The sequence below is a fragment of the Bubalus bubalis genome, chromosome 2, assembly GCF_019923935.1.
Source record: "Bubalus bubalis isolate 160015118507 breed Murrah chromosome 2, NDDB_SH_1, whole genome shotgun sequence".
Taxonomy (NCBI): domain Eukaryota; kingdom Metazoa; phylum Chordata; class Mammalia; order Artiodactyla; family Bovidae; genus Bubalus; species Bubalus bubalis.
The window spans coordinates 28,727,713-28,753,307 of NC_059158.1; the positions used below are offsets into that span (position 1 = coordinate 28,727,713).

The 25,595-nt window shown below is 46.6% G+C and overlaps 1 protein-coding gene and 1 long non-coding RNA gene across 4 annotated transcripts; one reads left to right on the plus strand and one right to left on the minus strand.

Annotated features, from left to right (window-relative positions):
* Positions 1-110: 110 nt before the first annotated feature.
* Positions 111-24,984, minus strand: TFAP2B (transcription factor AP-2 beta). Of its 3 annotated transcripts, XM_006056753.4 has the most exons (8): positions 24,840-24,975; positions 21,760-21,786; positions 20,106-20,564; positions 15,269-15,329; positions 7,353-7,572; positions 5,704-5,822; positions 3,442-3,583; positions 111-546 (listed from the first exon to the last, which is right to left on the minus strand). In XM_006056753.4, exons 1-8 carry the CDS (start codon positions 24,918-24,920, stop codon positions 246-248), a joined length of 1,410 nt encoding a protein of 469 aa, XP_006056815.1. In that variant the 5' UTR covers positions 24,921-24,975; the 3' UTR covers positions 111-245. The 3 variants fall into 3 exon arrangements, with proteins under 3 accessions (XP_006056815.1, XP_006056818.1, XP_044785032.2); XM_006056756.4 differs by lacking the exon at positions 21,760-21,786 and having other exon boundaries at positions 24,840-24,984; XM_044929097.2 differs by lacking the exons at positions 20,106-20,564; positions 21,760-21,786; positions 24,840-24,975 and adding an exon at positions 16,084-16,455.
* LOC123329688 lies at positions 7,572-9,163 on the plus strand. The gene is made up of 2 exons (XR_006545206.2): positions 7,572-8,491; positions 8,595-9,163. It is a non-coding gene; the product is annotated as an uncharacterized LOC123329688 (long non-coding RNA).
* Positions 24,985-25,595: the final 611 nt, after the last annotated feature.

Consider the following 25,595-nt stretch of genomic DNA (forward strand, 5'->3'; position numbering starts at 1 on the left):
TCCGGACGGTGGTCTCCAAGTGTATCTTGAAATAGACACTGAGAACCGATACTGTTGCTCCGTGGTACGCCTCAGTTTTTTTTTAAGTTATTTAGTTTTGTTTTTTAAAATTTTGATTGTATGTGTATCTACCTAATATAATTCTTCCAAAGCCAATCCAATATTTTTAAAGCTAAAATTAAAATTTGTTTCTGTTTTCCTTTTGTATTTAAAACATTTTTCCTTTTTTTTTTTTTTTAAATTTTTCATTTCCTGTGTTTCTCCTCCTTGTCGCCAGTTTTACTACCTGGGCCTTCCCCAGACGTGTGCCTGTTAGTGGTGGTGTTGTTCAAGAACATCTTGTCCATGCCTTTGAGCGCCTCGGTGAGATAGTTCTGCAGGGCCGTGAGCGCGGCGCAAATGGCCGGGGCGCCGAAGCCATGCGTGATGAGGCTGAAGTGCGTGAGGCAACTCTGGATCCCCGGCTCCAGGATGGGGCTGGGCCGGCTGTTCCCAATCGGAGTCCGGTCCTGAGCCAGCAGATCCGTAAATTCTTTACAAAGTTGCCTGCAAATGGGGCGGAAGAGGAACAACAACCACAATAACAAACAAACAAACACCACCCTCAGTGTCGTTGTCATTGGCATTAGAAAGGAGACTGCTCACACAAGCCCAGAGGCGCCCGGTCACCGGAGAGCCGGGGAGCGAGGCTAATGTGGGCGATTCCGCTCTGTTTCCCTTCCCAGCGCCCGGCCGGCCTTCTCGAGCAGCTGGGACTGGAAGGAAAGCGGGGGTGGGGAGGTGAGGCACCCCTTCCATCCCAAAGCCTGGCCTTTTTGGCAGCCCCTTCCCCTGCCCATTTCCCGCTCTCCCCCGGCCCCCCGCACCGCCCCCCCCCCCCACCCCGCCCCCGCCGCCTTCATTATGCAGGAAACTGCATAAACCTCGCTTTGGGAAAATCGCTAGGCTTTTAGCATTTGATTTGGAATATTCAGTCATTTTTAGCTCTTACCTGACAGTTCTTTTTAAAGCCCTTTCCCCCTCCTCTCTCCTGCCTCTCCAACCTCTTGGCGATCAGGCTCAGAAAGCCCAGAAAGATTTAGGGCCCTGGGCCACAAGCCTGTCCCTCTCACAGAAGCAGATTGCTGGAGCTGTGCATGGCCCAGGGCAAGCAACTGTTTATTCCAGGAGAGAATGCTGATTCCATTCAAAGCAAAAAGCTGTTTACCTGCAGTATTTGAGAAGGGAGGTATTCCCACCACCACCATCTCCCCTTTTTTCCCCTTTCTTTTAAAGTGTAGCTACGAAAGATCTTTATACAACAGGATTGTTGTCCATATAAAAGGAGTCCCACATTGTTTAAATAAAACCTAAAGGTAGATGGTTAAGACTCCAGGGAGGGGAGATTTTTATTTGTTGAAGGTTTTTAATTCCTCAAGGCACCCAAATCTCCCAGCCTTAGAAATCCTGCATACCTAACTACGGACTGAACTTACTTGAGAAATTTTTAATATAAGAGATGGACAAAAGGATTTTAGCCCTCAAGGCCCAAAGGCTTGGTTCGCTGTGGTCAGAGGCATGGCATCCCAAAGGTCAAATCCTTTCATAGACTGGCAGGCTTCTGTCAGCCTGCCTCCACCTGGTCTCCAGGGTGGTGAAAAAAGAAAAACTACAGGACTCCAATCCCAGGCCTCCCTGGGATGGTCTGACACTTGGTGACACCTGGCCTGGCCAACAGATGAATAGGGCCAGTGCCTGGAGGCTCATGTGAGTGACTCTGAGGCACCTATTCCAAGGGGATTACTCCCAGGAGAAGTAACAGCCAGAGGAGATGGAAAACACCTCCTCCCCCACCTGCAACAGCCAGAAAGGGTTTTTGGTTTTAAGACTGATGGGTAGAAGACACTACCAGGCATACTCTCACTGGTTTCTCTGTTCAAAATGCAGGCATATATCATCCCAACCAGGAAGAAACAGGTAACAGTTTTGACCTAAAGAGGGCTGTTTCTTAAGTCAGAGGTTCCTCAGAATCACCTGTGGGGTTCAAACAAACACATCCAGGCCTCCACCCTCACCCTCACCCTCCCTGGGTTCCCATTCAGGGAGCCTGGGGCTAGGTCCACGAATAATTATCTTGGAAATGCTCCCCAGACAATCCTGATGCTCACCTCAGGTTAAGAAATGCTGGCCTAAGAGAAGCCACAAGCACTCCTCAGGGAAACCACAGAGTTGTTTGTGGAATCCTGTTATCTAATTTATCCAGTTTGGCTTTATTTTTTCCCCAAAGTACCTTTACTCTTTTATAAAGCACCAACAGTTCCCCTGCCGCTAGCCACCAAGGGCAAGGGGTGGGAGGGCAATTTACTGACAAAGATCTATTATATTGCTAGTTAGTACATCAAGGAAAACCTTCTAAAAAGAGGTGGGTGCCAGGTTTTGATCGTTGGAAAGGATGGTTAAAGGCTTTCCTGAAGTTTGTACTCATTACCAAAGTGCCAAAAAGGAAATTCTGAACTGCGGAGAACAAATGCTTAGAGTCAAACATTTTAAATCTTCAAAGCCCAAACTGGGGTCTGTAAGCAATTAAAGTTCTGGGACATTAATATTTTTTGACCCTGCGGAAAGGGGCAATCAAATTCCAATCACGTCTCAAAAACATCTGGACAAATTTGAGCAAATGATTTTTCAGCCTTCCATATATTTCTTTAAATTACGCTGTCAACGGAACAAACCGCGTCCTGGAGCACTAAATAAATGAGCGCCGCTGCTTGGGCCGCGCCTGCGAGAGAAACGTGCGGGCGCACGCAGCGCCGCCCACCGAAGGCCTGAGCCGGCCATAAAACACCAGCAATATGACATCGAAGCCAAAGACAGGAGTAAATCAAATAAATAGAAAACCCACTGTAAAAGTTCAAATGAGCTCTAGACCTAAATTTAGCCAGAGATTTACTAGTTTCCCCTCTGGAGTTGTAGTAAATTCTACTTCTGTGGAAGATGCCAAACAGCAACGTTGGAAAGAGAGTAATTAGAGCTGAGGGTAGAGATGGGTACACGTGGGTGACATATCGACACCCTGAGCAAGCACACGTGGCTGTGTGGGGAGGACAGGAAGATGTGCAACCTGGGCAGAAACAAGCATCCAGGGATGCAGGAAGAACTGGAATAAGGCTCCACCCCGCCAAGGTCTGCCTGTCACCCCCAGGGCTGGGGATGTGAATTGTTAAAAAGCCTGGATTCCTATTAATAAAGCCATCCTTCTCAGAATCTAGGAAACAGAGAAGACTGACACGCACACAGCCCGTAATCAACGCTGAGGGGTGGGCACGCGCAGGGGGGCGGAGCTGGGAGGGCTCCCTACCAGCAATCCACCGGCTTTCGCCACTGAGTTGGGAGCTCCCACCGCCTCCTCCCAAAAGAGGTGGCTGCGCAGGTTGGGAGTAGGGATGAGTTTAGGACACTCACTTGGTGGCCAGCAGCATGTTCTTCCGGGAGTGCAGGTCACTGGGGTCCGTGTGCTGCCGGTTTAAATATTCAGAAACAGCTTTGGCGGGAAACTCCGTTTCGCAAATATACCCAAAATCCCGAGCTAAATGAACAGCTTCTCCTGAAAAGACAGCCGCAGAGGAAATAATCAGCACCCATGACCATCCCAAGATCAGGAGGTGTTCCCTGGTCTATTGTTATTGTTCACAAAACAGGTCAACTCTTGGGGGCAGTACTAAAGGTGGTACGGGCGCCCAAATGAACATGGTTCTCAGGCCATGATTAAAGCTGATGGAACAAACTTTGTTCCTGCTGCTCCTTCCAGCCTCTCCCTGATCACGCTTCCAGTCAAATCCTAGCTAGGCAACCCCTGAATAGTTTCAGGTCTCCCACACCCCAGCCCTAAGGGAAAGGTGGGCCACTTTTGGGAGCCACCTTGCAATTGCATCTAGACAGACAGTGAACTGAACATTCAAGCCAGATCTGCCCCCCCACCCCCTTTTATAAGCATCTAATGTGTTAACTCCTGCTTTAAATAAAATTTAAGTCTTCCTAACTTTTGTATCTTCCTATAATTAATATATACAAATATAGATCCCTGTGTGCCTATGTCCACATATATTAAAGAATATGTAAATCATATATGGATCAGTGTCTATCCAGCAATGAAATGTTTATTCTCCTTGTCAGTTTCCTGCTAGTTAGGTTTCAGGTTTCTCCTCTTCAGAGGTTCCTGCCATCATTCTCCTAGTTAAGGACTTTCTACTGCACAAAGATGACACAGCAGCTATAGAAAACCTGGACAGCTGAGAGACTCCTCAGTTTATGTGGAAACCCCTTTTGAATAAAGCATTGTTACCCTTTAAAAACACAGCCTTAGGGGTTCAAGGGAAGATCTTAACATAAAAAAGAGATGTGCTGAATTATCCCATAGCCGCATTATTTCTAAGGAGCACGACTACTTTTAATCATCATTAGCATAGTAACCAAACACTTCCAGCTTACAACAACTCATAATACTGAAAACTGCCAATGGAATATTGGCATTTCAGTGGGTTTTCCAGTTCCTTTCCTTTCCCACCCAAATCCCTGTCTTGGGCTGAAATTACCTTGACTGCTTTTCAAAATGAAGATTGTGATTTTTTAGCAATATGCTAAAGGGCAAAAAGTAAAACCCTCAGGCTGAGAGGCAACCAGTAATAAGTGTGGTCTGGACATTTGGTCACCTCTGCCTCTAGAGGGTAAGTTTGTGCCAGACAACTTTGCCTAAAAGATGGCAAAGTGCAATGCCTATCAATGTGATGACTTTATGGTTGCTGCCTAAATATTCTAAGATCCCCTGCTCCAAAAACTAACTCCCCAAAGTAGTGTCATAATATCGTATCCATAAAAATAGAAGAAAAACCCAAAACCTACATGTTAGACTCTAGAGAAGATTCTACAACTTTTTCTATTAGGCCCTTCTGGCTGTATTTCCTGTGTCTTCCACAACCCACAAATTCAAATGCAGATCCACTTATTCTAGACTCTGGAGAAGATCCTGTTTATTACATACCATAAATATCATCTCCAATCCCAAAATGATGAGCAAATTAGAATGTGCTTGTTATAAGTATGGGCCTTTACATTTACAACTGAAGATCATACATGATTCCCCTCCATGTTTCCTAACTCCCCCCTCCCATTCCCCTCATCCCCAACCCGTATTTCTCCTAGGTCACTGGTCTTATGAAGCTCTATTTCAATAAATCCCAGGTAATCAGCGGGAGATAGGGGCCCTGGAAGTGACATGAGTTTTAAAATAACCATTAGAGATCATGAATGCAACAATAATTTCACAAATCAACAGTGTGTTTAGTACTACTGACAATTCAGAGGTAAAATTTGGGAAGGAGAAGGGGTATAGAAGGGATTGCTGGTTACAGAGTTATTCTTGAGTTTGTTAGAGGTTGCTTCAGGCACCATGTCCTGCACCTGGAGGCACCTGCACTGGCTTGGAGGCCAGACCTGAGCACTCTCCAGAGCTCAGGGACCCTTGCACACATCCCTTGGCCTCCGGACAATTGCCACTCCCTCTAAGTAAAAAGACCTTTGAACTTTTCAAGCAAATGCTTGACATCCAACTCATAAGGGCACAACAAGTGCAATGATTTCCAGTTAATCATGAAACGTGTAAAATGTCAGCTTTCAGCCAACAGTTAAACTCTGCCACTTCATGAAATGGCCACACGTCTTGCTTACCTTCCACCAGGGAGGTGAGTAACGTGACATTTGCTGCTTTGCGTCTGCCGGCGGGTAAATTCAAACCGATTTTCTCTAGCCTTTCTCTCAAAGATCTCCCCCCATTTTTCGATTTGGCTCTGAAATTGCAAGAATTAACATTCTGATTAACCTCAGAGTGTTCCTGAAACAAAGTTTAGATTTAGCAATCTAAAGCCCAGTGGAGCTTGAAGAGGTTTTAACTTGAGGTTAGCACTTTTTTTTTCTTCCTTTTGGTTATTTGCTGATAGTTTGCTGAGGTTTGCTTAATTTCTGCAATACAGAGCATAAAAAAATCGAGTCGTTCTTTTATCTCATGAGAATAAAAAATGACACCAGATGGGAATAATTAGGGTGTAGGTTGTGGGTCCAGAGAAGGTAGAAGTTGCACGTGCACAAGCCCAGCTCTTTCCTGGTCATGGAGCCAGAGAGGTGAGCCAAAGCCGGCAAGTACAACCTTGCCGAAAGATGGGAAGAACTGGGTGGTTCAGAAAGGAGAAGGCTCAGCCTGAAACAGGTGGGCTTTGAGAGTAAGAGGTCGAGTCACAATAAAATAGAGTTGGGTTAAAAGGGGAAGGAAGACTGAAGCATGAATCTAACGATGATATTAGCAATCATAATAACAGTAAAACTAGCACCAGAGGAGTTTAGTTACATGATAAGTGCTTTATACTGATCATCTCACTTAATCTCATAGTAAGTTTCATACACACACACCCTCAATTCCTAGGGGTGATTGAAAGAAACTTCTACACTGTAGAGATCAAAGGACTCCTGTGAAACTGAATTACAAAGCAGAGCAGAGCAAAAGGACTCAAAATGAAAAAGTCTGTGGGTCACACCCTTACTTCTTCCCAATGATCCCCCTTTATGTGCTAAAAATACAAGAAAAAACCTACTCTGACTTCTCTTGCTGTGCTGTTCACCCGGCCACTTTTAGGGAAGAAGGGGAGTTTCAACTCCCAAGATAGGCTAACTTGAAAAGTTCATGTCATGCAATGTCACACCTTCATATCGGAGGCACTAACGGAAGAGTTCAGGTGTTGGCAGGGACTTTTGGGGAGGCTTTGAATCTTTAAGATAAAAGCCAACTCCTCCCCCAGTTTCCACAAGGAGTCTATGGATTGTCTTTCTCCAACACTGGGGAGCATATGAAAGGCCCCAAGGAATACCTGTCTATACTTCTAAAATGGTGTCATTGTTATTTTTGGTAGTGGTACTGAGGAAAGGAAGTCACACAAGTCTAGAACAAAGCTTTTCAAACCGCGGGGCACGATGCATTAGTGGGACAGGATCAACTTAGTCGGCGCCAAACTTTAAAACAAAATAAGAGATCGGAGCACACTGCAGGTGAGAAGGGGGTTGCTCCATGATACTCCTGTTTTAGGTAAGTGTGTGCAGATTTGGGGTCCCACTCAAGATAGAGAATGCCCCGAAGGGTCCTGGGAGTGGGAAGAGGGGCGCCGGGTACAGGGCGGGGAAAGTGGAAGGTCCCCAGGCCCGCAAGGCTGGCGGGAGGGCAAGGAAGCTCGAGCTGGGCGGGGAGCACGTGGTGGCGGCGGCTGTAAGCTACAGAATTCGGTTGCTAGGCAACCGCGCGGCATTAAAAAGTGGTTGGGGTGGTGGGTTACCTTCTGAGGACGCCGCCGAGGAGAGACGCATTGAGGCATTCGGGGGGCGACAGCCGTCTCTGAACTTCTCCCACAGTTACTTTGTATTTTGAAGTTGAACTAAGCAGAGACAAACGGCCTGGGACCGAGCAAAACACCTCGCCGGTGTTGACGGACATGCCTCCTAAGAAGCCATCTTTATTCATCATCAGAGAAGTCACAGATTTGGGAGGAACCGGAACTAGAGAGAGAAAAAAAAATGCCATAAAGGTGACCGGGTTTTGATCCTAGTGACCGCCGATAGAATGAATGTGTCGCTGCCTGCGCAGGGGCGAGGCCACAGGCCAGGCGCCAAGAGGAAAGCTACAGGAGGAGGTGTTCGTTCCCATGGTTCCGCGGTGCGTTCCGAGCTCTGAGCTCTGTGTACAAACAAAATGCAAAAGCTATCACCTCTGGAAACTTACCCCAAGAGTGTGGACATGTGAGAGTGGCTTGCCACAGTCCCGCTCACTACACGAATCAGGAAAAGCACGCAACCCAGAGTTTGGATTGTGCTGTGAAGCCAGACAAGTCCGATTCCATCACGTGTTGGCTGTGTGACCTTAGACATCTCACTAAAGCTCTCTGAATCTTAATGTCCTCATCTGTCTCCTGATAATCACATTTGGTGCTGAAACCTGAAGGCGATGCTCCCTATCAGTGATATAAAATAGTAATACCAATGGTCCTTATGGGAACCCTTCCCTCCTCTCCTATTTGTTACAAATCTATGGTCATCACTGGCAAATATCAGGATGGTGAGCCCCATCAGTCACTCTGCCCAAGAACAGCCAAGTAATAATACCATTAAATTGGGGCAGTTGGGCCCAAAAGAGCTGCTTATTTCTCTACAGTGGATCCCATTCTTTGCTATATCCTAACAACAGATTCATTTAGAAATGAACCCAAATGCTCCTCTCCAGTGAAAGCAATTCTGCGGTGACATGAATTTTGTTTACAAATTAACGTAAAGCACCCGGCTGGTGATTGTTTGGAGCAGTTATGATTTACAACAGGTGCCCTGATCAATCAACCAATCACTCTAATTCATGTGAGCGGCGGTCTTGCCTTGCCCCAGTTGTTTCATTTCGGCAAGTAATTGATAACAAACCGCACTCAAGGTATGTTTTATGCAGAAGTTAATAAGAGCTGACAGCTGGTTGCCACTGCTACCCAGGCGCATTCAGTCTCTCCAGCCTGTATTTCTGTTTAATTGTGTTTCAGTGTCATCTGCACCTTAGGAAGAGGCGGGGCTCGGTAGAACCAGAGGCTGGGAGCCAGGAACAGTGAACGGTCAGCTTCCCAGTCCCCTGGCAGTTTCCCTCGATTGGACTTCTACACGGCTGATGCCCATTTTCTTTCTGCAGGCCACTGGGCAGGCGACACTCCCTGCTGGCTTGCCTTAAACCTTAGCTTCTTCCATGGGGATCTGAAGCCCCTCAAGCACCTCTCCAGTGATCACCAGGCCAGGGGACTTATTGAAACATGCAATGTTTCTGGCATGAAAAAGGATGCTTCCATTCTTCCTTTTTAATAAAGACTCTGTCTCACTCTATAATCCTGGTAAGAGAAAGATATGCTTTTTCTACTCCCTGGAACCTAGAACCCCATATGTCAAGCAAGTTATATAACCTCCCTTTACTAGAACAGACTAACCGCCCTGAGTGTTCTCGAAACAGCTTATTCTCTCTACCACAGATCCCAGCATTCAGACCTTCATGATATTTTAGAGACTCCTAAAAAGTAGGTCTCAAATCTTCTATTTCCTATAAATTGCATTTGGCTCTTTACAAACGCCTGGAGAAAGGGTTTTCTGAGGACAGTGGACAGAGAGACAAGCATTCCCTTTTTCTACTTCTTAGTAGACATTTTAGAGTTTCTGATCTCTCTATATAGTCTCTCCCACGGCTGAATGAATGATGTCAGGTAACCAAGTGAATATTGTGCAATGTCATGGTAGTGGGGCAATTACAAAGTGGGGTTTCTTCTTTCTGATTCCCTTCATCACAGTCAGTGAAGTGCTTCCCATTTGAGGGAAATGTGAGTAAAATATGGATTTAAAGTCACTTAAAAAATAATGATTGGGGTGGGAACACCCTTGTCATTTAATTCTCTTACACAATATCCACATCTATTTCAATATGTCTTTTTTTCCACTACTGTCCTGATTTCTGTATTTCAGATTCATATGCAGGCACTATAAACAAATAATGTACGATCATGGTAACCTTGGAAAACTTTTCTGCAAAATACAGATGGCCCTTTGTAGTTTTAATATGGTATGAACTGTAGAAATAAGTTGTATAAAAAGCTTTGTCTTTGATATTCAGCAACATTTAAAAATTTAAATTCTACTGTATTTAGAAAGAACATTTTAACAGAACCCCCCCATCCCCCACAGCCAAGCAACTTGGAATAGTAAGTTAATTCCTATTTACCATACTAGATAACTGAATATCTGCTGAGAACTGGAATTTTGCCCGCTTTTCACAGTCCCAGGTGCCAAATCTCTTGAAAAGCCAGGCCTTTCGAGACATTTTATAGCCTGCCCTCAATTTCACTATTGTTAATTGCCTGATTTACCTGACAAGAGCAATTTCCTTTGGGGAATGTCCATAGCTCCCTCCCAAGGGCTGTACCTTTTGCATATACATTATTACCTAAATATCACCCACCCAGGCAGCATCCCTCAGCACTCTGCTGTCTAGGGGGAGAAGGAAGGGGAGAGTGGTGATGTTTTTTCACTCCCCTTCTCCCCCACCCCCGCCCGACAAGACTGTTTGAGCAGACGCACTTCAGGTTATATTTCTGTTTTTGAATTTAAGTATCAGTCTCGTTCACACCCTCCACTCTCTCATCCTCAGGTGCTAAATGCTGGCCTTTGAATGGTCTCCTAAGCTAGACTCTGCACATGTCTTGTCTCACACTCGTCTAAGTCCAGCATCTACCTTCCCCTCCACTCTCACACCTGCTTTCCTCAGCTGATTAACCCCATATTTTATTCTCTTTGTCTTTTCCCTTCTGCTTTCCTCCAGCTTATCAATAAACCCAGGGAGCAACAGGGCCCGGTTGATTTGTTAGTAATTATGAGCACACTGCTCCTGCTCACGGAACCCAGAGATGACTAAGATAGGTTTAAAGCGACAGCAGGAAATGGTAAGGAAATGGAGCATAGCAAAACTCAGCGTGAAGCTTTCAGTTCTTTACATGTTTACAATTTTCTGTGCATACATTAAAACTGGGTGGGATTTTTTTTTTCCTCTTCAGTTCTCAGTTGGATAGCGTAGCCAACTTCTGGATGTAACACCCACAAAACTTGCCCCCCTCCCTTTTAACTTGCATTATATGGGGGCAGAAGAACAGAGGTTTAAAAATCGATCAATATTTCATTACAGGGACTGGAGTTTAATTTGAAGAGTAGAAGGAAAACTGATTGGATAAAATCTTATTCATTAGTGGACTCTATAGAGCCAAAGTGTTAATAAGGTAGCGTTTCATCTTTACACTTAAGTATGAAATCACAGCTCTGATATCTCTGTGTTTGACTGGAGGCAGGTCTTCTGTGGTTCTGATCTGTTGGTGGGAGAGAAGGAAGAAATGAACCCATCTAATGGACTGAAGCCTAAGTCCCTCTGAAAGGTGCTCGGACTTAAATATGGAAACCTCTGCTATTCGAGGTATCTTTTGGGGCTTCCCTGGTGGCTCAGAGGTTAAAGCCTCTGTCTGCAATGCACGAGACCTGGGTTCGATCCCTGGGTTAGGAAGAACCCCTGGAGAAGGAAATAGCAACCCACTCCAGTATTCTTGCCTGGAGAATCCCATGGACGGAGGAGCCTGGTGGACAATAGTCCACAGGGTTGCAAAGAGTACGACTGAGTGACTTCACTTTCACTTTCACTTGCACACCTGGAAGCAGCAAGAGATGGAGCATTGCTTGAAATAGTTACTTCTCACCAGTACATCACCCTTTTCCTCATACTTACATTGCTGCTCATCTACCTGAGGGCTAAATGTTTTTCCATATGTGTATAAGAGCATGTGTATAAACATGAGCACTGAAATCCTGAAGAAAAAACATAAAAGGATTCTCACAGAGAAAGCCAGAACAGAAGAAAACTACAAACATCCAGTGTTGGCATCCTTTAGGGGCAAAGCCTAAGAGGCTGGAAACTGGGTTGGATCCCATCATTTAACTCAGTGTGTGGGACCTTGAGAAAGTCATTTGTCTTCTCTCCTTCTCAATTTCCTCACTGGAGGGTGGGGGTGGGAGTTGGAGAAGAGTGTCTAACCTTTCCAGCTTTGAAATTAGATGAACTCTGATTACTCCCTGGGTGGCTGGAATGTAGCTGAGAGTCTCTAGTTGAATAAAGGCCGATGGGGACCCAAGTCAGCTCTGAAAACATGAACCTCTCCCTTTGAGAGGAAACTCATAGCCTTCTCAAAGGTTCTGACAGACTGGGTGCTTTGACCTCCTAGGTCAGAAGGCGGAATCTCAACAGAACCCCTTGTAATAGAAATTGGCAATTTCTCTATCACCCCCCATACTCAGAGAAAATCCACACCAATCAAAGTGTTTATGTGGGGAAGAGGCCAGAACTAACGGAAAAAAGTGGGAGAGAACCAAGAAGCTGAACTGAAACTAACCAAACAGGATATCCCTAAGACCAGTGAAAATGCCCCATAGTTATAACACTTGGACTTTGGCCTCCAGCCATGCCAGTCATTCCAAGAAATCCCAGCATCTTTTTCTGCTGTCTAAGATGTCCAGTCGATTGCATATTGGCCTCTAATTGCACCAAAAACTTTCTAAAAGCCTAGGTGAGCCTTCTTTAGGCTGGTGGAAGAGTGGCAGTGATCATTTATAGGAGCTGGGCACCACCCCACCCCCTGCCCGGCCCAGATTCCTAATCTTAATGGAACTGAGAGTTAAGAATGATTTTTTAATGTCTCGTTGGATTTTTAGACTGTTAATGTACCGAATCCTTCTCATTATTACTTTATTGATTGCTCATTGACCAGCCCCCTTCAAATCGTATTAACCACCCTCTGCCGGTTTAGATTAGGAGAGTTTAAAAAGCACCTTTCATTACTCCCCCCGCCCCCAACTCCTGCCATGGAGTTGAGACTCGCTGGCTTAATGGGAGCTCTAATGGGGCAGCTAAGAGGAGAGGGGCCCCAGTCCCTGCCGATTGCATTAATAGCTCAAAGGGGGCCAATACAGAAAATTAGCCGTAAACGAGCTCTGGAGATCTTCAAATGAAAGAGCCATTTATCACGTTGGCTACCTTCACTCCACTCGTTTGCTCTCTCTACTGGGAACAACTCATTTCCTCTTAACTAAATTACTTCAGAAATGTCAGCTAAGCCCAGATAGCAAACATAACAAGAGAGCTAGCCTACAATCAATGGGGTGATATCAACAGGGGTGAAAAACTGGACAGGGTTAAATTTTAGGACGGAGACCTTGCATAATTAGAGAGACACACGCGCGCGCACACACACAGAGACCTATATCCTTTATGTCTAAGTTTTCTCCCTTAAATATACACAGAGGCAGAGAAACCTGAACCTGGGCCGGTTGCTGCCACTTTATTAATAAGGTAGACCTTTAAAAATCTCTCTAAAAGCCCATTAGAAAGCAAATAAAGCAACCAGGTCCCTTGCCAGTTGTTGAAATTTAGAATATTTCGTCCAGGAAATGTTCTCACCTCTTCTTTCATGAAATTAATCTCTTCCTCATAAAGGTGGGGGAGGGGCAAAGACGGGAGACCAGAGGGCAGGGAAAGAGCTAATGAATCCATAACCTTATTTTAAGTGGTTCATAGTGATCTAGAAAAGTAAATCAACCACTTATTCCACTTTTGCCCATGGCTCTCTAAAGATAAAAATATAATATTAGGATCTTTTCGTCATGTAATAAAGCAAATACCTGAAATATTAAATAATGGACTTGACCTCACACTTCATATTCATACCACACTCCTTAAATCAATAGAATGACTGGGGTGCCACTTAGATGTGTTAGGCTGTGCATTTTTAAAAAGGTTTGCAGGGGGCATAAAAAGTAGTCCATATTTCCAAAACCAGAAACCGCCACGTTAGTCAATATTCTCCTTTTCTTATTCCTGGAGATCCTCATATATACACACATATTCACATTTCACTGACAAACATACACAAGCCCTGAAACCAAAGCATCCACATCTAAGAATATTTTCAGCTCCATTTTGTTAGGCAAGTTCAGTTCCAAATATTTTTATTGACCTATTAATAATATTTCTAATTGGTCATCAGTTGGGCATGCCCCACCGCCAGCCCCGATGCTGTTTCAGCCCCCATAGAGAACTCGGAGCTAAGGGATTCTAGCTTTCCATGAAAAGGGACAGAAACTAGAAAAGAAACCAAGAAAGCCAAAGCCAATGAAGAAGCACCTCTCCTCCTCCCCATACTAACCCCCGCCCCCCGCCCCCATCCCATCAACCAGCAATTAACCAGAAGAGAAGACCCAGGAGGGAACGGTGAAAGTGAGCTGTGAGTGCACGTGCAAATCAAAGCGCAAGCCCAAGTGTCCCAGCGAACCCAAACCCTGGCATTAAAAATCCAAAACGATTCTATCTAAGGAAGAGTCGGAGACATTTGGAGGAACACTTAAATACTTTTACCCCAAACCCTACTAGTCTTCTTCAGGATATTACATTCAAAAGCCAAATGGCATCATTTCAAGTACAGCCTCCCCTCTCCGCCTCCCACCTCTCAAAGTGACTTTTTCTGCTTTTGTAAGAGCAGAAAATTGAACACACCTCATCCTGCTTGCAATCCTTCCTTCACAACCCTCCTACTCTACCGGCTTGACTCGGCATTACTTTTAAACCATCCTTTCCCTTTTAATTGTTTTTGTGAATGTCATCTGGCTCAAATGAATCAAAAGTGACTGCAGCTAGGGATTGTTGACACCAAACAGAAGGACAGGCCTTTATCTCCAGCATCGATAAAAAAAGGGTTACAGTAGTTAAAACTGTAGCTCCAAATACCGGTTCTTGCGATAATTAAAGATTGCACTGTTTACACATTCAAGCTCCTAAATTTGTGGCATGTGAATGACATTCGGGCCTTTTGGCAGCCACACTAATCGCCAGGCATTCTCTCAGTGACTGTCAGAGAAGAGGGGGGGAAAATTAAGCAGCTGCAATACGCCCGAAATGAGTTATTGTAATTACATTTAATTAGTTTAATTAGTTAATTATTTTGCTTACAGCTGTACAAGAGACTGCAAACATTTGTTAATATCACATGCCCTTTACCAGTATGGGGTGATTCCACAGTCACACTAAATCATGAATGCATATGTAGGAAGATTGAGAAATGTTCAGAGGCCAGCTCAGTTTCTCAGGAAGAGCATATTAGCGACACATTTGGCACAATTAAAAAAAAAAAAATCTGAAGAAACAACTCGTAAAACACAGAGAACTGGGAACAAAATTACCACCCCAAAATACAAAAGCAAGGAGAGAAGGAGCTGCCCCAATGGCATAGGGTTTGGCTCAACAAACTCCAGTTATCAATGAAATAATTACCTCATATTTTTGAAAGCAGTGTTTCCCAACCATACAGAATGGTAGTTCAATTATTTATGATGTATCTAGGATTGCTAGCGAATGTACTGTGAGAAAAATGGCAATGGTCTCTGTCTCTCTCATCAGGGTTTCTGCCTTCAGTCCCCCACCCCCATCCCTTCTTCCCAAAAAGCATTTTCATCCAGATAGCCACTGTCCTATGACTGTGAACAAACACTGGTGTCTTATAAAACAATGAAGTCCTTCAAAGTGAAAACGCATCATAAAGACGTGAATGCACAGGAAAACTTTGCTTACTTTGGTGGGGGGGAGAAGAATCCATACCTTTTTTTATGACAGACTGGTCCAATAGATTCATGCCGCTGTTATTGGCATCTTCAACTGACTGTGAATATAAAAACATCACTATTCAAATCGACTGGATAATAAAGAATCGCACACATAAATCATGTCATTCCAAACTGGAGTTTCTGTTATTTCCATTTATATTAATTCACAAAGGGAGGTTTTATTATTATTATTATTACCTCCAAATGGACACAGAAATGAAATTCACCCAAATTATAAATTCTTCCAATGGAAGAAGAGGAAAGAGGAAACTGAGAGGCATCTGGGATGCAGGATTGGTTTAGTGATTATATTAAACATAGATATTACATAGACACATAAACTTATATTATTCGCTCTTATGAATTGTGAAAATTTGGCAGCCACTGAAAGATTTCCACCGATATTAGTCAGAGCGATGTCTGTTTTCTATGCTATCCCAGTGCATCTTAACCCCAGAGTCATTTTACAAATACATAATAGTTTACATTATAAGATTTTAATTAAAGTCTGAGCAATTTGGAATGGAATGCAAACAGCAACACATAGGAACACGTTTGCAGGCCGTCAGGACCGCACACCCACTGCGGTTCACACACATCTCAGTGCTGTGTGAGCTTCCTGCTGCAGGACAGTCCCTGCGAGGGACCTGCACAATCTGCTCCCCCTGCCACTGCTGCTGCCCAACAAGAAGCACACCTGTTAGGAAGGCCGTAACTACAGACATGCGCACACACACACACACACACACACACACACACACACAGGATCTCCCGGTGAGCAGCACCTGGGTCATGGCAAAGAACAGTCACCTTTCTTGCCAGTTGCATTCCAGAGAAGGAAAATTTTGACCCTAGATGTTGGCTGCACTTCAGAGGGGAAATGGCTGTTAGAATGATATTCTTGCTGTCAGGATGCACTAGGCTTCTAGCTGTGCATCCCAGGGCATCCAAAAGCGGTGGATTCCCACCCTCTACTCCCCACTGAAAATCAGTGTTAGCCTTTCCTGCAATGTCCAGCCGCTTTCCTTGATCCTTACAAACCTGTTTGGACCAATCTGTCACCCTCTCTACAGATGAGTAAAAAGCAAAGGGCTTAAGAGGGAGGCTGTGTTTAGACAGTACCTCCCACCCACTCAAGCTGTATCCCCAGACAGGGTGTGTGTTCATCACAAGGAAGAGACTGTCTACCCCAAACAAGCAGCACATTAGAAACGAGATGATCTAATCACGGAGGGGGCATGTTAATTTGTTTCTTTTCGTTTTTAATAGCCACTCCTCTGTTCTCAGAAAGATGAGGAAAATTGTTATTCCCCATAAGAACCATTTTCCATGTTGCAACATGCCATCTCCATCTTAAAGTAAAAAGAAAATGCTTAAAAAAAAAATGCTTCATGTAACTTGTTCGGAACTCCCAGGAGACCCCACCATGCACACCGGGCGCGTACACACAAGATTCACGCCTTTCTGTGCTCACGTGTCTACAGTGGCGACGTGTCCACGCAGGACAGAAATATTCGCCTGTGTCTGTGGACGGGCAGACCCGCGATCTTACGGGCCAGGACCGTGCCCCCCCACACCTCACCCTCACGTCGGTACGTAAATATGTATATACGCCTCATCAGCGACGTGGGGTAGTTGTGGTAGTTAATGAGAAGGCTCTTGTCTGATTTTCTATCTAATTACGGCCGCCTGCTGGGTTTTTGTACAGGATATTCACGCAGCATGCTGGCGCTTAATCGTCACAGGGAGGATCGTAAAGATTTAATTAGGACTGCATGCGGAAGCTCGGAAAAACAACTCAGACTCGTAATTACTAGACTTCTTTAGTTAAAAGTGATACCAGGGGTTGCTTTAAGACAGTAGGGTGTGTTTGCGTGTGTATGTGTGTGCGTGTGTGTAGGGGCTTTGACTTAACATCTTCATATGTTTACACTCAGGTAGGAGAGGTGATGAGAGGTTAGAGAGCAAAGACTAGAAGAAGGAAAGAGGTGTTCACAGCAACTGATCAAACTCCAAACTAAGTATCATCTCCAGCTCTCTTTCTTTCTGATGCTTTTTTTTCTGAGTTTTTAACACTGTCCCCACTCCCTGCGTGCCTGCCCGTGCGCGCGCGCGCGCGCGCACACACACACACACACACACACACACACAATGGGTGAAATGTAGCATACCAGAACCCAAACAGCGATTTGCTGGTTTAATAGCCCCTGTGAGTAAATTGAAATAGAAATTGACAGGGTTTTATAGTTTCATTTAAAAAATATTAGAAGCATTTGGTTAATTAGCTCTTCTCCTTTGCTTCTCTCACGATCGGGGCGGTGCCCCGCGTGTGTGTCTGGGTCACACAACATCTTGCCCCGGACCCTGGGCCAGGTGAGGACCCTTGGCTGAGAGGCCACTCCCCGCTCCTTGGCCTGGCAGCTCCCTGGTATCTGCCGGATCACGGCTGGGCTGACATAGATCCGGGACACACACTAGGCCCCTGAGATGGAACAAGTGACTGGGGTCCAGGCTGAGGCACCTCTGGTCCCTTTTTACAGATGGGGGGGCGCAGCCCACCCATACCGCAGAGGCAGGAAATGGGAAACGCTGAAACCGCCAGACGCTCCTGCCACATAGTCCCCTGCACTCCTGATCCCTAACTCAGAAGGGGAGCCTCTGGGATGGAACAGAGGAGGCGCAGCCTCTGGATTCAGGGGGTCTCATCTTTGGTTCATCTCTTCCCCTGTCTGTCTTTGTCACCTGCCCCATGTCTTGTCAAGCACACCCGGCGTCAGGAGGCCTGTCACCGCGTGGGAGGCAGAGATCCTCCCTTTCTCCTGGGAAGACTCAGGGTGAATTCCTCTTGACCCCTGGCACCGAGCGAGCGAGGGTCGACCCTGAGAAAGTCTCCCGGGCCTCCCCACCTTGCCAGGGGACCTGCTGAGATGCTTCCGGGGGAGGGACAGGGAGAGATGGGGTGGGCGGGGAGCAGCCAGGGCCCCGGGCCTTCGCTTTCTCTGCTCTGGGCTCTGTCAGGGCCCGGGCCTTCGATTTCTCTGCTCTGGGCTCTCTCCACCTCCCGGGGCCTGAGCTCCAGCCGCAACTTCCATGAAGGTATTCTCCCAAACACACACCAACCTGACCTGTTTTATTCTCGCCTCTTGCATCTGACCAAACCCTCCAAAGTTCTCACAATTCTGCCTTAAAAATACAATAAAATGACTAAAAGCAAAGAAACCTGTTCCCTCTTTGGGTGCAGTCTCTGGGTTTAGTAGCCTGAGCCACCCCGCCTGCAGAGTGGTAGTGACACAGCCAATGTAGCGTTGCCAACAGCAATGCTGATGAGTTGATCCACTTTCATTATCTAGCACTTTGAACCATACCCACAAAGGTTAATTTAAAAACTTTCCCCCCTAGACAAGTATTACCCCAATGCATTAAACACACACACACACACTATTGAATATTTCCTTTCTCATATGATATTCTGAAATGAGCAATTACCTTCAGGACAGAAACAGTTAAACTTGGTTAAATCAACAAAACTACCACCTATGACTATGGGCAATCCAGCCACAACTCAGGTGATTCCATTATTTCTGGAAATGCTAAATAACTAAATTTCCCCTAAATCAGTAAACCATCATAGACGAGACACAGACAGCATTTAATGCTATCACCACATTTTAACTGTTCAAAATACATTTTCTTCAGCAAGGTAAAGAGAAGAGACTCATGCACCCTTTCTCTTTCCCATTTCACGTTCCTTCGCTTTAGAGGTATGGCTATAATGGTGCGTAATATAGACAACCATGCCAATGAGATTGAAGAATCACTTGAAAACCTTTCAACCATATTTATCTTTTCTAGAGACTAAAAGAGCAAAAGGAGACCTGCTCAGAATCACCCAGTTTTCAGAAATCATTTCTTTGATGTTTCTTTGTTGAATTGAACCAAGTATTCTCCACCAAATCAGGCTCCATTGTGTAGGTTGCAGATGGGATAGTGACGGGGTGGGGGGGTGTTTGGAGCCTTTTGTTTTAAGAAACAAACATGTGATGCCTCTTCAACTGGTGACACTGGGGAGAGGAGGGTGCTAGCAGAAAGAAGGACTGGGGAAGGACGTGGACAATGTTGCTCCACTGCCGTTTCATGGTTCAAAGGGGGGAAAAGAACCTCCAAAATGGTATGTGTCCTCATGAACCCCCTAACAGAATTATGACTTTCTGGGTCTCTCCCCATAAATCTTCCATTGCTCAGATGCTGCCTCTGGAGCTCAGTTCTCTTGGAAAAGGGTTCTACAGCTTATGGGACATTCAAAGTAAGACCTGGCTTGAACAAAATAACACATTTTTCTTCCAGTGTGCATTGTCATGCTTAACAGAGTCTTTGCAAATTTAGCAGGAACCTCTATAGAGGTCCCTGCACCTCCATGCTGCAGCTCCAGCCTCCGGGCAGCCAGGATTCCACCTGCCACGTCAGGGGGCCAGACCCAGGGGGGTAGGTTGAGAGGGCACCCGGCCTGGTTACACAATGCCAAGAGAACAGGAAGGAGTACCCTAGCTAAGGCAAGACAAAAACACCTAGCTTTGATTCTAATGACCCCAAACTAGCAAAACACAGTACACTTTTCTCCTTCATTCTTTCATTTCTCACACTTCTAGCTTTCGTCATCGAAACCCCAGAAAATGCCACTAGAGAGTCATACAGGTAATACACAGTTACATACATCGAGTCCAGCTGCTCCTATACAAGCTACCCTCCCTCCACCCCTCCAAAAGACAGAGCTGTCCCTCCCCACCCGTCCCCCCTCCCTGGGCATTTGTTACTTGTTTATTGTGTGCCGTTACCTGGACGTCCTCCATGCCTGGATGGCCGAGGCCGTGCAGCGAGAGGCTGTCCCCCATGCCCGCGTCAAGGCCGTGGTGTGCTGAGTGCAGAAGCACGTCGGGCCGGCGGACCGAATGGTAGTCCCTCCGGGGGTCGAGGCCCGAGAGCTGGGGCAAGGCGGCCCGAGGCTGGGGCAGGAGAGAACCGGCTTCTGAACCCACTTCTTGCCGCTGCCGTTGCCCCCAGGGATGCTGCTGGGGCTGGTGGAGGGGGTTCAGGGAGTAGGGGTCGTTGACGTGGGAGTAGGGGTCCTGGCTCTGGTGGTAAGGGAGCGGCTGGTAGGGGGGCGGGAAGTAGGGCGGCTGGAAATCTGACGACGGGGTGTGCGACAGCGGCGGGGCGCTGGAGTAAGGTCCTTGGGACACCGAGCCCAGCTGGGAGAGCCGCGAGCTGTGACTCGGGACGCCATCGTGCCGGTCCTGGGAGCGGAGAGGAGAGAGAGAGAGAGAAGGGGAAGGAAAAAAACAAAAACAAAAAACACAAGCGACAGATGGAGAAACCCGGCTTGGGCATCCTCTTCCCAGGACAGGGGAAACAAGAGTCTGAAACTTAGCCTCCCAAGCTGACTCAGAGGGTACATGATTTCAGCAATTCCAAACGCGAGGCTTTGGGGGAACATGGGGGCGACTCACCCACTGAACCAACATCTAAGCCTTCTGTTGGGGTGCAAAGCCGGCAAAAGGGATGAGGTAAAGTAACAGTGTGTATGGGGTTGGGGGAGATGATCAATTCCCTAATGAAAAATACAGGAGTCTAATACACTGTATTTGTTCTTCTGGGTGTTTTAGACTATGTTTTTCTAACTCTTCCAGAGGTCCAAAGCATAACAAATAAAACTTCCTACTATTTTCTGTGCTGCTCCTCTCGTTCAAAACCAACTTCTGCCTTTCTGGCAACCCAGCCCGCTGGCCAGGAGTTCCCCAACACCACCTGGTCATTCCAGGACACCTAGGAATCTGCCTGATCTGAGTTTCCTGTCACCCCTTCCTCCCCAAGAGGAATTAAATAATTTATGTAGTGTTGGGTTGAAATGAATCTCATTCAAAAATCATATCCTGAGTCCGTCTTAAATTAAGTTGAACTGCGGTTCAAAGGAGTTCTTTCTAAGGTTGCTTTTCAATATCTAATATTGTCCCTACTCCAGGGTATGAAGATGAAAGACCTGGGGTTGGGAGGGGGGAAACCAAAAAATAAAAACAAAAGGCCTAGACAACTTAGTGTTGGTCCTAAGTGGACTGCTGAACTCAGTGAAAGGGGAAGGTGTGCCTGAGTGTGTGTGTTTCTACCTCTCCTCTCTGGAAATGCCATGGTAAAGTCCCCATGGTTCTTTCAGGAGAAATAGTCACCTAAATTTCCCAACTGCGATGGCAAATAAAAAGTTTTTCTCTTCGGCCTCCCCCTACTCCCCAGCTGACTCATGGAGCTCAGACAAACACACAATGCAGAGAAGCAGCTGCAGCCTCGTCCAATTATGGTGCTAAATTACCAAGCCAAAGGCGCTGGAAGGAAGACAGAGACGAGAGCGAGAGTGAGACGCACACACAAGAGACAGAGACAGAGAGACAGTGAGAGGAGAGAGCATGCAATTCTGGTACAACGTGAATCCAGACTCACCATGGATGAATAGGTGTGGACTAACATCTGGAAAAAAAAGCCTGGTTACTGCTCAAAATCAAACAATGATTTAAAAAAAAAAATCAAGGAGTCCAGCAGAGAAACGAGCTGGACACAGGAGCCGAGCTTGAGGTGTTTCCAGGACAAGCCATCAAAAAAAAAAAAAAAAAAATCCCCCCCACCCCCAAACGAGATTGGCGACGCCTGTCACACACAGACAGAGCTGTTCATCGGCCTCTTGCTTGTCTTTTTGGCCTTTTTTCTTCTGCGGTTCTTCGGGGCTCCAGGAGCAGTCCTCTTCCGCCCGAAGCTGGGCTCAGACTGCTCGGGCGCCCCTTCCTCCCTCCGCTTGCCTACACCGCCTCATAATAATTGATATTCATGACTATTAATATTACACGAGTACTTTAAAGGGAGAATGGAGGACAAATGGAGCGTGAAGCAGCAGCGGGCGCAGAGCTCCCCTACTATTGTAAATGACGTTCATTCAGTGGAGAATTACTAGATGTAATCAGACGAGGGGGCTGGCAAAGGCAGACCGGGGGAAAAAGTTTAGCAGGAAAGAGGCAGAACTTCAATTAACTGAGCCAGGGACGCGCATAAAGCAGCCCCTGCTCCCCTGGACCAGACGGTGAAGAAGAGAGCATCCTTGGGGTCTTGTGCTGAACCGTAGGTGTCTAGGTTCCTGGAGAGGGACTTTCCTAATGGGAAGAACTGATCGCCCTAGGTGCTTGGCGTGCAGATTACAAAACAAAATAAAAAGGCGTTGCCTCCCCCTTTGGAGGGGAGAGCAAAGGAACCGGTGGGCCCGGCTGTTTACAGAGACGTTTACAGACTTTCACAGTATACTGGAGATGATGCTTATTTATTAAAGGACAGAGGCGAGATGGGGGGCTTTGCATCCCTTGTGTAGCCTTTCCCTCGTTAGTGCTCCTGCAGTCTGTGATTTTTTTTAACGTCAATTTAAAATATATGCAATCAATCTTCAAGTACACTAAAGTTATCCTTTCCAGGCAAAGCCAGGGGCAACAGAAAACCTTTTTGGACGTTTCAGGAACCCGTTCAACTGGCCTGACTGCCATTTCTGTTAAAGTTCAACCTTCCTCCGGACTTAAATAGACTCCTTCCACCGGCTTCGCGTTCTCTTATATTTTTTTGAGCAGAAAAATTAGGCAGATAGGAGTACCTGCAGTATCTCTTGTCTCTCTCCGTCGGTCTCTCCTCTCCCCCACCCTCTTTATTCTCCCCTCTTTCCCCCTTCCACTCCACCCCTCCCTCTTCCTCCTTCCTCCCTCCCATTTAGCTAGTCTACTTCTGGACTCTTAGAACGAGTTTTATCCTGCTTACTTTTCGGAACCCAGTGAAGCCCCTCTATATACCCGGAGCTATTTACACCGTGGTCCCATCCCAGCCCGCGCCAAGCCCACTTTGGGCGCTCACATTCTTTAGGACGGTTCTAGCGCCTTCGACTTGACCATTATCCCGGCTCTTAAAGAAAGAAAAGGAGGCCGAACCGAAACAAACCCCACCAGGCGGAGGCGCGGCTCTCTGTTACAGTCAATACACAACCACAAAGAGGAAAGGAAAGCCCCAAGTCATCATTGCGCAGAAAGACGAATCTCCTCTCTCCTCTCTCTCACTCACACACGCACACGCACACACACACACACACACACACACACCCCAAAATCAAGACTTGGGGCTGGGCAGAGCTGGGAGATTCCTGGCGCGGGCGCGGGGCGCTGCCTCTGAAACTCCACCAGTGGCCGTAAGGCGCGCGCCGGCTCCTCGGAGCCGCGGTCTGGGTCGCGGGGCTGGGCCGGCGGAGTCGGGAGGAGCCCACTCCCAGGGACCGCAAGGCGGCTCCCCGTCCGGCTTTCTGGGATCGTCCCGGAGTGGGCGGGGTGGCGTGTCCCCCGCGGGTTGGGGATCCTCTGCGTTCCACCGCGACCGCTTCGTCCGACCCAGCGCTTCCCGCGCCGATCGCCCGAGCCTTGGCTTCTCAACGTCCCCTCTCCGACTCCCTCCCGATCTCCGGCCACCGCCCGCTCGCCAGCTTCCACCTCCCCCTTCCCCAATTCCTCTGCCCCTTTCCTTTCACCTTCCTCCAAGCTTTTCTTTCTCTCTTCCCTCTCTCGACTTCTCCTCGGAATCTTCGCTTTCCCCTTTCCCCCTAGCCCCTAATTCGGGGGCTCCCCGGCTGGTGCGCTCGGAGCGAAGTTCCGCGGGCCTGGGCCGCTGTCCCCGCTCCTTCCTGCCGCCCGTCCCGCGCGCAGCTCAGCCGCCCCGCCGCTCCGTCGGCGCCCGAGACCCGAGCGCACGGCCCGCGCGCCCGGCCCCAAGGAGGCAGACGCCCACCGGGCTGCAGACAGCATCTCCATCCGAGGGGGGAGTCCCCCTGGCCTCAGCGCTAACGAACCGTGCGCACTCAACCCGGGTACAAAATTTCGTTAAAAATGCCAAGACATGGGGCCGTTTGTACGCCCCGAGTCTCAAAGAAGCGAAACATGAAAGAAAAAAAGAAAATTAAAAAAATTGTCTGCTATGGCTCCTTGGCTTGCGCGCTCTCTACATCCATCTATCCGTCTGTTCGTTGACCACCCTCCTAATTTTTCGTGCTCTACTTGGATCCGTTTGTTATCGATCTCAAAATTTTTATTAAAAATAAAAATTCAAAGCCCGAGTCTGTTGCGAAGGAGGCTTGAAAGTCTAATTCTCTCCCACACTCAAAACGAGGAGCCTCTGCCTTTATTGGTCTCTATTTTCTCTGCCCACATTCACTAGCACCCGTTCCTCATCAGATCCTGAAGGAGTGGGGGGCGAGGAAGAGAGAAAGAAAAATAAAATACGAAAAATCAGAGAAATCTCCTAGGTTAAAGTAGTCAGATTTCCACCTTAAGGTCCCTTTTCAGAATGTCGAAGTCTCCCCAAGCCAGCTTTTCGAAAAGTTAGAGAAAGCTGAGAAAACCGGCCGGAAATCTACAAGCAAATAGCTTAAAAATATAGATGAGTTGGGGTGTCAAGAAGCTCAAATTCTCTATCTGCAAAGCTCTAAGATGCATCTGGGGGTGTCGGCTCACCTCATAGATATCTTCGTACTTGACATTCTCCACGAGCTTCCAGAGCATGATGGCAGCCTGGTCTCTAGGAGGTGAGTGCATTCATGTGAGGAGCAGATGTCTGGCTTCTCAGGACTCCGCTGTCTGTAATGATCCATCTATAATTGGAAATGGGGGATACACACCAAATCCGACGCTCCTCTCCCATCGCAACTTATATCTGTTGTCTCAAACAATAGGCTGGAGAAGTAAGCCTCAGCTGAGAGAAAAACATGATTACACACACTGGAGTTAGATGCAACCCACAGACATATATATTCTAAAAAATCATAAACACGTATTTACACCCAGACACCCACATTTAGTTATATAAGCACCCCTGGGTCACGAAGAGTCTACAGACTCTAAACATGTATTTAAAGGAGAGAGAGAGAGATCTGGTCAGCATGATTAATATAAATATACACATTTAAAACCTCTATACTGAAAATGATGAATCATTGTACCCACTGATTTAAAATCTTTACAATTCATTTGGGGAAACCAGGGTGCCCACAGTTCCCCCATTTTCTTATGTAGATTTTAAAAGGGGACCATTACTGAGATTTTTAAATACAAAAGCTCCTGTTCTTGTTTGTTCAGCAGGAGGCTTTTGAAAGCTGGATTTGGGGATTTTAAGGGTGATCTCTCTGTGTTGATGGCTACTTTTTTTTTTTTTTTCACTGTACCTTAGTCTCTGTAGAACAAAAAAGCCGGCTCACCACAATGACCATTTCT